At 42.0% G+C, this 11,065-nt stretch overlaps 3 protein-coding genes across 3 annotated transcripts in view; all 3 read right to left on the bottom strand.

Annotated features, from left to right (window-relative positions):
• The window catches only part of ATP5F1E (ATP synthase F1 subunit epsilon), a 608-nt gene extending 331 nt beyond the window's left edge, over positions 1 to 277 (bottom strand). Inside the window, exon 1 of the mRNA XM_031059084.1 lies at positions 265 to 277. Within this exon, the coding sequence (XP_030914944.1) occupies positions 265 to 277 (13 nt within the window). The remainder of the gene's footprint in view (positions 1 to 264) is intronic.
• Positions 278 to 2,020: 1,743 nt separating this feature from the next.
• ATP5F1E (ATP synthase F1 subunit epsilon) lies at positions 2,021 to 5,989 on the bottom strand. The gene is made up of 2 exons (XM_031059083.1): positions 5,985 to 5,989; positions 2,021 to 2,870 (listed from the first exon to the last, which is right to left on the bottom strand). The coding sequence occupies exons 1-2, from the start codon at positions 5,987 to 5,989 to the stop codon at positions 2,021 to 2,023; spliced, it is 855 nt and encodes a 284-aa protein (XP_030914943.1).
• On the bottom strand, positions 5,320 to 10,670 carry PRELID3B (PRELI domain containing 3B). The gene is made up of 5 exons (XM_014308086.2): positions 10,492 to 10,670; positions 10,054 to 10,143; positions 9,613 to 9,683; positions 8,755 to 8,857; positions 5,320 to 8,073 (listed from the first exon to the last, which is right to left on the bottom strand). The coding sequence occupies exons 1-5, from the start codon at positions 10,639 to 10,641 to the stop codon at positions 7,954 to 7,956; spliced, it is 534 nt and encodes a 177-aa protein (XP_014163561.1). The 5' UTR covers positions 10,642 to 10,670; the 3' UTR covers positions 5,320 to 7,953.
• Between the last annotated feature and the right edge of the window lie 395 nt (positions 10,671 to 11,065).

Raw genomic sequence — 11,065 nt, 5'->3', positions numbered from 1 at the left:
GCTCGCCCCGCCCCTTCCCCTCGGACCGGGCGGCCCCGGGGCCGTGAGGGGCGCTGGGCGGGGCCATTGAGGCTCCGGGGCCGTGAGGGGCGCTGGGCGGGCCTCAAATACCTAAAGAACATAAGTTAAAGGGCAAGTTTTGTGTGAGGCTCATGGCTGGTTATAGAGTTGGTTACACATTAACTCCTTCGTCAGAAATCCTCTTGTAATCGAAGAATCCAAGCGAGTTAAATGGGTGTCTTTTGCACCTAAATCTGTTCTTACCCCTCTGTGCCATCGCTTCTTGGTTTTTTCTAGATGAGACATTAAAAAACCGTTCTACAAGCATGTGGAGCCAGTGGTGTTTTTTAAACAGACTGTTTTAATTTTGGAGTTGATCTGTGTGTGGCCAGGCTGTCACAGTTCTGTCCCATTGGACATGGTGCCTTGCCATGGGCCTCCTTTGGATCTTGATACAAACACCTGAAATTCAATCATTTCCTCTAAACAAATCCATAAAAGACAACATAGCAAACTAGAAGCTATCAACACAAAAAAATAGTCAGTTTCCCAGATATAATAAGCAAAAAGCTATTAGAAGATTCAAATAATGTTTGATACATAAGCAGTTTGGTCCTAACTTAATGTTCATTTAAATAATTAATACAAAATACTTAAGGAAATTAAATGCTGGCTTTTAAACAAGCCCTTGCACTTTTGTGTTGTTCCCTTTTACTTCCTTTCATCCAAAGTCAAACCATTTTTAAAGCACAGAGTAATTTTCAGCTTTATTAGAATCTCATTTAGTCCAGAACCTTTGCAATTAACAATCCACATGGTAATGTCAGGGAAGAGCCACCAGAACAAAGAGAACAACTGTTCACCAGATATGTCAGTCTGTCTCCAGCATACAACAGTGAGATCTGCACCACTGGTCTGTATTTTTAACTGTTAAACAACTCGGCTCCTATAAAATTTTGGGTTAATTTCTTAAATACACATATTGCAATTGTTCCTACTTAATTTTAAAGAAATAACTAGTGTCAACGAGGCAGAAAACAATTCTTACATTGCACATTTGTTTTCTTCTTTATTTTTGTGTGAAACAATTTTGTGACAGACGTGGCATATTAGAACAAAGCTTTCCAATTTGCAGAAATGAAATGAATTAAAAAATATTTGTTATGACAAACATGTTTCTGCACTTTTAACACAGGAAGGTGATATTGAAATGAAATATATTTGGTTTCAAAGTCCCAGTCATAACAATGACAACAAAAATATGCAAGACAGCACCAAAGATTTTGGGAAGCCCCTCTGTGCTACTTAAGCAGCAAGACAAGTAACTGCAGTACTTACATATATTGAGAAGGGGGATGTTACATGTAAATGTTTCTTTAATGGGAACATCTGATGATTTGATATAGCACTAAGATTATTTTAAGCCTCATGGGCAGCCCAGGCCCCATAGATGGCTTGGCAGAGAAAAATCATGCCAGTAGAACTGGACATTTTTTCCCAGCTAGATGCCCTTCTATTCCTGCCCCATGGCTTCTCTGGTTCCTCTCCCTAACCCATTTCTCACCTGATTTTTACTCCACAATTTTCTTTTCCCACCACATTTTTTCTCTCTGTATCTCCCTGTGAAATCCATAATGGAGATGCACAACCTGGATGCAGTTACTTATACATTTAGCTCTATTTCTATTTGTTGGTCTTGATAGATAAAACTTCAGCATGAACTGGAAAAGCCAACCCTTTGGGAGAGGCACCAGCCATGACTGGATATCAATCAGTGACAGAAACTGTGCTCTACAAAACTTCCAGAATAAATATTGATGTTTATGCAGCTGTTCCAAGGCACCGTTACAAATTTGCATGACCTGTTTTCATGCCCAGTTTAGATGCCAGGAGACATTTTGTAAAGCTCTAAACTTTCCTCAGGTAGGAATTTTCAGCGAGAGAAGGAATGAGAGGGCAGATAAAGGAGAGAAGTTTGGCAGGACAGAGGGAGGTTGCAGAGAAGGGAGGGTTGGCAGGGTCAGATGCACAGATCGAGAGAAGCTGCTGCAGTGCGATTAGCAACATCCAGGAATGTCAGCGTGGACAGGTCTGGGGGAACTAAGGATGTCAGGTTAGACATGTCCAGAGAAACTGAGGGACTGAGGGGAGAGGCATCCTGAAAGGTGAGACTGGAGACATCCAGAAAAGGTGCAGAGATGAGGTTGGGAACATCCTCAGGAGTCGATGAAGATAATCCAGAGGCGCGCTGAAACATGAAATAATTAAAATCGGTGAGGTCTAGAGATTCCGACGAGGTGGAGGAGCTGTACTCAGACACACCTGGTGAGGATGGAGGGATTGTACAGGAAAAATCCAGGGAAGCTGAGGAGCTGTGACTGGAAACATCTGTGGAGGATGAAGAAGTGAGACTGGAGAGATCTAGGGAGAGTGAAGAAGTAGGGCTGGAGAAATCAGTGGATAGAGAGGTGACACTTGAGAGATCTAAAGAGATTGAGGAGCTGTCACCAGACTGATCCAGAGAGCCTGATGAAGTGAGACTTGATAGGTCCAGCGAAACTGAAGAGGAGAAACTGGAGCGTTCCCAGGAATCTGAAGAGGTGACACTGGAGAGCTCTAAGGAAATCGAAGAGGAGGTACTGGAGAAGTCTGAGGAGAATGAAGATGTGAGACTTGAAAGGTCCAGAGAGGATGAAGAAGTGAGACTGGAGAATTCCACAGAGGATGAAGAGCTCAGACTGGATAAATCCAATGAATCTGAAAAGGGGATTTTAAAGAGTTCCAAGGAGGCTAAAGTCTTGGCACTGGAGGGGTCCAGGGAGGCCAAAAAAGTGAGACCAAGTAGGTCCAGGTAGGTTGAAGAGATGACACTGAAAAGCGAAATAAATCCCCAACATGATGGGTGTTAAATCAGGAGCATTTTAAACAAAAGATCTCTATCATCACATCAAAACAAAAAGACAGCATGACCCCCCCAAAAAGTTTTTAAAAATAATGATTCAAACTCTGTGCTCGGTCTCTTAGTAGTTTCTTTTCTGGTGCAGAAAAGCTCCAGTAACAGGAGCCCACAGAATTATTGAGAACATTGTGTTTTCCAGGGAACCAGAACAGCATCACACATACACTTGCAGACAGTCTTCTCTCCTGGCATGTCTGTCCTTGTGCAACCAGATTTGTTTTTCTGTGTAGCATGTGCAGGATTTGTTTTTGGAAGCTAATAGTGTGCTAAACTGATTCTGTGCCTAAGAAATACACATTGCAGCAACAGCAGTTCTAACTGATATCAGATAAAAAGAGGTCTTATTTTGTTACCTTTCTTTTCATCCTTCTGGATAGAAAACCTGTATAGTAATGATAATTTTTTATTTGTGCTCGTTTGAATTGTTTAATAAAAATATCATAAAGAGAAGTTGTGATAGAAGGCAGACATGATTAAAAAGGGAATAGAACAGCTTAAATTTCAGTTCAAAAAGGTGCATCTAATTATAGTGTGAGTAGATCAAGAGGCTGATCCACAGCTGCCTTCTCTCATCTCCAGACCGTGCCGCAAAGCTCAGAGCACTCAGACCTGTGGCTGCCTCTCCACACAGGCACAGGAAGGCACAAAAAGCTCTTCCCTCGTCACAGCCATTTTATGGACCAAGAAGTGCAAGGTACAGGAGGCTGGGCTGAACACAGCCCAGCTTTGCCCCTGTTCTTACACAACCCATGTCCAGATGAGTGTGTAATGGATTTAACTTAATCACCATGGGTGCAACTCCCACCCAGGTCACCTCTCAACTGAGGCAGGTGTCTGCTGAGCAGCCACTGAGCTTGAGGGGTGCCTTACTGTGCAAACATTAAAATCGTGGGGATTTAGCACAATGCAAAAATTGCCATGCTAAAAAAAAGAGCTGCTTCTATACCATTGATGAGATCCCCAAAAGTTCTTGAATATATTTAACAATTATAGATAATGCTTCTGTTATTTAAGAGCTGTTGCAACATGGTTCAATTCTTTCAAGAGTACAATGTTTATAGATCAAAAGGCAAGACAAATTACTTTTTCCAAACATGCGTAATTTATGATGAAATGACAAGTTTGCTTGCTGCCCTGTATTGTTAATAAAACATAAAAGTAATTAACCTGTTAAAAATCCCTTGCTATCTAAAAGCAATATAATTTTGTGACTACCTTTAATCTCAAAGTTTTCTCAAGTGTATTTTACAGGGGAGAACAAATATTAAAAAAAAAAAAAGGAAAATTACAATACAATAAAAAGCCGGTGTCCAACAGTCTATAAATTCCATCATCTCTTCACGGAGTTCTTCCTGTCTTAATTTAAAATAATGAAGTTATTGCACTTTTCCCTATGAAATAACACTGTCAAGAAACGTGGAATTATGGACACCTTTGTACAAAATGTAGAGGTCAGTAATAACATTTCCTACCTTGGGTAGCTGTGGATTTACCTCCTTTCTCTGCCTGGGTAAGCCATTCTGGGCTGTGCTGGTAAAGCTCTGCTGTTCTCTCTGCTGCTGACCCTAATCTGCTGCACAGCCCCTGGGAATGATGCCATGCTGATGACAATAAAGTCATCCCCTGCTAAATCTCCTGTCTGAGCACAGCCCTGCACAGAGTGCCAGCAAACACCTCACTGAAATCAGCTCTAATCTTGAGAGAGAGATTCAGTTCTGTGCTGTTTTCTATTACACAACAGTACTTTGAAGGTTACTTGATGAAGATGTTAACTTCTGGACACCTGGATTCAAAGTAAAAATAATTTTGCAGTGTCAGCCAAGTCTCAGCTGTCCATTCTACAAAATCTGGCATAAATGGCCTGAGGAGGACCCAGGATCTGCAGAGCAGAATTCAGGTACACTCAAGTTAAAAAATTTTGTGTATTACTTCCTGTTTTCATGTGGTTAATGACTTGTGTTACTTTTTAAATGTGGTTATAACAAAACAGCATCATGATGTAAGATATTTTGTCCACAGCTGGTGCCCGTGGTCCTCCTAAGGTAAGCAATTAGTTCAGCCTGGTTGTAACATGTAGCCTTACCTTTAGAATAATTCAGTTCTACAGCAACATGTAAAGCAAAGCTATGGAGTTATTTAAGATAGAAATTAACAGATCCTGTGGCAAGTGAAAGAACAACCTCCACCTTAAGAAATGGAAGGATTCTAAAATGACTCACTGCTTCCACATGAGCTCTTCATCAGCACTCTGCAGTTCTTCCATAAAAGTGAACCTCAACAGGTTGCTGACCTTCCCTTTGACCCAATGCTCTGTCAGGGCCAGGAGATTGGAAATGTTGCAGTTATCACACAGTGGGTGCTCATGTTTACTATATTTGACATTTATTGGAAATATAAATGCAAGTACAGACCACAGGAGACAGACCAGCAATGTTGTAGGAAACGGTGGTTACAATTTTTCTGGTTTTTTTTTTGAAGCAAACCCCTGGCTGGCACTTGTGGTTCAGAGCTGTGGCTGAACAGGGGCTGGTGCCCACTGGTGGGCAGGGATCCATCAGAGCCCTCAGCACTGGTTTGTTCACAGCACATTCCTCCACCTCTGCCCTTCTACTTCCTGCATCCCTTTCCCCTTTTTAAAAATTCTTTCCTCCTGGCCCTTCAGTTCTGTTCTTCCAGCTGTAGCTGCTTTCTCTTCCTCATTTCCTCCATTCCTTCCAGCCCCCATTTCCTCCCTGCCCTGCCCCTCTCCCCGTGGTGCTGCATCCACCCACAGCAACCCACAGACTGCAGCAAAGCTGAACACAGCTCTCAGCCCATGAAAATCTTTCCACAGGATGGATGCTCCACAGCAAACTGTGAAATCTGCTTGCTAGTTAAAGCCAGATTTGCAGAAAAGCTGAGTTATTAAGAAGCAAAAAAGACCACAGCAGCTGTGAATGTGCATTTCAGAATATGCATTTAAAAAAAACCCCACTTACTCCAGGGATTTCTTCACCTTCAGCCCCCTTATTTTAAGATTACTCACCTCATAGTCCTAAACACAAATAGACCAGAAAGTTTCAAGAATTAGCTAGAATTGAAACAAAATTTTATTTAAAAAGGGCCACATACAGAAAGCCATACTCTGACAGAATGAGAATGCAGGCATATAAATAAAATAGAAGAAAGAAATTTATTATCTTTCAAGAAGTTGTTGAATGCCTGTAGAAATTAAACAGTAAGGTTTTTTTCAGTGCAAGGCCAAACTGTGAGTTCTACTATGCAGTCCTTAGTGCAGAAAAATTTGGAAATGAAAAAACTGACTTTAGACTATCAAACGATGCTAATGGCTGAGCAAACATATAAAATGAATTTCAAGCTAAGCATTTTCATCAGAAATGATGGTACAGTTTTGCAGAAGTTTCACATACACCTTTAAAATTGAAATGTTATTTCACTTTTAATAATCTCCTGTAAAAGTATGGCAAACCTCAATGACTTAAATTAGTAAGGTAGTCTCAAGCCATTTCTGTTTAGAAAAATATTCTGTTTAGAATAGTTAATTTTTAAAAGTTATATATCTATATTCCTGTTTTCTTCCCCAGCACAAACCTTATGGAAGTGTTGTTTGTTAAAATAAGCTCTGTAAGCAGACAGTACTTAATAGGCAATTTGATCTAACAGAAATGGCATGCAAAATCAAATATGCTGGGCAGGGTGACATTACAGTTCATAAAGGCTAAGAGAGCCTCGAAATCACTTGTAAAGCTTAGACACAAAATTCCAGGAAAAGCCTTGGGCACCAAAATACCACATCAGCTCCTTCTGGGCTGTGCCTTTGCCTTTTTCTGCTGACCCTGAAGGGGCCTCGTGGCTCAGAGTCCCGTGAGGTGCCCAGGAGTGCCCGCAGTGGCGCAGCCTGGCACGTGCCAAGGGCTGACCTTTCCCTTCCTCAGGGAGTGACTGTGACAGTACCAGGAACCTGCAAGGAGTACCAGGAAACACCGAGAGAAACCCCTGAGAACACACAGGGCCTCGGACTGTGAGCAAATCAGCTCAATGGGTGAAGGGAACTGGAACTCAGAACTCAGGTTAAAGTGAAGCACAACACAACAGCCACTGGATGAGGCACGTTGTTTCTGATCAACTTAACAAGTATATTGTTAAATACTATTTCCTTTTTTGTTTAGGTATCTCCTCAGCCACTTTCACAAAGGTTTTTTAGTATTTAATTGGTTCTTTGAAGTGAACACCCACTACTGTAGCAGCTTACAAGATTTTAAGGCTCTGTGCTTATCGTACCTTTATGTTATGGGCTTTTAGAAATGGAGATACTTATTGCAGAAGTTTAAGATAAAATTTGACTTTAAGGTACTGCATGCCCAGCTCATTGATGGTGCATTTAGGAGCAGGTCTTGGTAGGTAGTTAAGAGACACTTTGATGTTTTACCTATAGTGCCTGAAAAACAATTTGAGTACCATGTTAGTTCAACCAGTCAAGTTAAAAAGGTTATCAAAAAATATTTTGTACATTCTTTTATATTTCAAGCATCAAGTAATAAGCTTTCTGTTAAACCAAGTTGTATTACACAACTGTCAAAAATCAACAAAAAGAACAATGCTGGAACAACCATTCTGCTTAATTTTGGGCTTGGTCCCAAAAGAGGTAGTCCATAAGTCACACAAATAAAAGTTAGCCTAACATGCCAGTGTCCTCCACCATATGCAGCCTCAGCACTAAATGAGGCTATTTCACATCTGCAAACATTATAAGTTAGTGTTCATGTAAATACAGGAACTACACTTAAATTTATTTCTTCATCGGTCCAGCTGACCCAATATATTAAAAAGCCTTTGAGCCTCAGCCTTGGGAAAAATTCAGCTTTTCTCCAAATTAAATTTATAACATGCCTCATACACACATCCTTTAAATAACAAAGGATACATGTATCTAGGCCTGGAGAGAGGCTGCAGGTCGTTAAGCCTCATTAGTGATACAGGTCTAAGAACGATCATCATTTCTCTACAAATGCTGCTGCTGCCATTGAATTCCTCATGGTTCCTCTTGCTGAAGCTGCAAACTCTTCAATTTCAGCATTCAGTCTTTTAATTACCCATTCCAATGCTTCACGGCCCTACAGTTAAAGGAAAGTTTATTAGTGTGTAAATCTTAGTGAATAAGTCAATCAGTTAAATTCTTACTGAAAATGACTGAAGCCACAGTAGTTGAAAGAGGAAGGAACAGAAATACGTGCCTCTGATGTTATTTCAATACTGCTGGAACATGTTCTGCCTTTGATTTGATGAAAACAATTCCTTATATCAGCAGTTTTCACATTATGATCCACAAAATACTTTTTACTCAGACTGCTTTATCGTTCTTGAGGCTGAACTCAAGGTACCTCTGGATTGCCAGAGGACAGACTCTCAGCTAAAATACTGCTTCACTGCTCCCACATGACTATTTCAGGTCTGTATTCATACATTCTGTATGAATGTAGATCCCTTCGGACAGCAAAAATGAACAGATGGCATCAAGAGGGCAGCAAAAGAATGACAGCGTCACACTGCTTGAAGATGTTTTCTCCAGTGAAGATTCAGAGAGCTTTGCCAATAACAATTTATCTTATCTCCATTCACAAGAGGAAAACAAGAGTAAGTTCAGCATGCTGAGCATTCAGTCTCTGCAGTAAAGGCAGCAGAACCATGTGGCTCCTTTCTAAGACTGCTGACAAAGCCAAAAAGTAAAGCAGAGATCTTTATTTCCTTTGACATTTAGCCAGTGATCACACATTTCACACGAAGGCCATACTTACTTTTTTAGCATTGGAAGAAATTGTGTTTGCCATTAGCCCTTCTAGGTAACTGCTGAGACTGACACCTTTTACAGATATTATTGCTTCTTGTGTCAGAATGGTTCTGGAACAGAGCAGGAAATGGAATTATTCTGAGTAGTTTAAAAGAGAAACCCCCTCCTCCCCTGCAAGTACATTCCCTCATCAGCTTTGCTCTGTAACACAGAACTTCTTGCCCCCTAAACACAACCCACTGCCACACTGTGTAACTGCTTTATGCTTCCTGTTCTAAAATAAAGCCCAAGGGTGCCTGGCAAGTCCAAGTCTCCCTTCGTGGCTCTCAGCCACTTCCATTGTTAGCAGCAGGATGTTAAGAGTGGAAACAGCAGATCTGGAGTTACTGAATACTGGGAAAAGTATTAAAACATCCCCTTCAACAACAGGGATTGAACATTTCTGACTGTCATGGCAGAAAAAACTCCAATGTTAGAATCCCTAGAACAATCTTTCAGAATTATCACCACTTCAGCAGTACAGACTCACTAAGCTCTAAGTAGCCCTAAAAACACCAAGCACCCACTGAAACACAAACCTCCAAAATCAGAGGCTAAAGGCACATCAGTGTGGAACAAGGAGCTGAAAACTGCAGCTGTACACAAATTCACACCATGAACTGGACTGGACTCCAACACAGAATGACCCAAAGTCTCCCAGGGCTCTGCAGAACCAATGTCACTGCAGGAAGTGACAGTCCATTTAATCCTGGTTTAGACAGTTTACTGTAAATAAAAGCCATGTAACTCTCATTGTCTGATCAAGGGAAACCAGGGACATTTTCCAAGCAAAATCCAGTCAACCTCAGAGCAGGGAGGTACTCACTTGTGTGGTTCCTGAGGGTGTGGTTTATAGACAAGCCTCTCATCGACTGACACGAGGTTTGTAAATGAAATCTGTAGAACACAGGACAGGATTACCCCTTGGTACAAATAACAGACAGAGTACTACAGAGAGCAAAATGTCACGGCATCAGCAAACAGTCACACTGTACCTACACCAAGAGGCTTTAAAACCATTTTTCTTAACACCACCCCCTCCCCCAAAACTCCTCCTGCTCATCAGCATGTTCACAGCTTCAGCAGTGACAAGTTCCAAGAGCCAAGCAGCTCCTTCCTGAAAAACAGAACTGATCAACTCTAACCATGTTACTAAACCTTTAACTTGTACTGTTCCAATGCAATTTTCAAGTTATTTTCAAGATGACTTTCCTTTTCATAAGTACAAGGTGTGTTCCATTTGAGAGGCATAAACACAACTACTTACATTACAGGATTTAAGCTCCATTGTTTTTTTCACAGGGTCAACAACAGAGTGCTCCTGCACATACGTCCTTGTCCTGCAGGTGCCAATGAGCTGGGGACAGGCAAACAGAGATGACATCAATTCCACCAACCCACTGCAATTTTTCATGCCTTTAAATGCAGTGGTTACTGCATTGGACAGACACCAAGAGAACACAGTTAGGGTTTAGCTTAAAACAAAGCTATCCAGCTGAGGTAGATCTCATTTTCCAGATGGAAACAGCCTGAGATGCAGATTTGGCTGTAGGGTCACTGTTAAGCTTTCCCCATATATTAATGTTTAAGCCATTAAACTTTTAAACCATTACAGTTGTGAAATGATACACATCTATTACAGCAGCTGGCTCAGGAGCTTCCCCTCCCTGCGGTGTCCCTTTGTGGGCTGTGACACAACACCCACCGATTTCACAATGGCCGGGATTCCCCACTCGGTGCTCAGGAGCCGGTGGCTGTGCAGCTTCCCGCTGGGATCCACGTGCCTGTCCAGGACATCGACGCCCACCACGCTGGGGTTCATGGGGTTGGGGTATTTCCTCATGGCAGCTGTCATCACAGTTTCCCACGGGTGACTGTACAAACACAAGCAGGACACCAAGTTGCACAGCTCTGTTTGCAATAGGCTTGTATCCTTCCCTGAAGAAAAACCTCTATTTCGTTGAGCGGGCAGTGCACATGAAAACACAACATACCCGGTTAACTGGGTGTGCTGGTTCTGTTATAACTAGAAAAGATTTTTTTCCCTGTGACACAATGCCAAAAGACTGCACTTTATCCCGATTTTCATAACACTGGAGTGATTTATTAAAGTTTCTACTTCCCTCTAACGAGTTCTCCCTCAGTTTATTTCTAACACAGGAGTCCGGAGCAGCTGGGCCCCGGCAGCGGGCAGGCCCTCACGGCGTCCGGGAGGCCGGGGGCAGCACAAGGACGCCGCTCGGTGCCGGCAGCGCGCTGGCCCCGCACAGCTTCAGCCG

This window comes from Geospiza fortis, unplaced genomic scaffold (assembly GCF_000277835.1).
Source record: "Geospiza fortis unplaced genomic scaffold, GeoFor_1.0 scaffold361, whole genome shotgun sequence".
NCBI classification, from domain to species: Eukaryota; Metazoa; Chordata; class Aves; order Passeriformes; family Thraupidae; genus Geospiza; species Geospiza fortis.
This window is presented reverse-complemented; position numbering and strand designations above follow the sequence as displayed.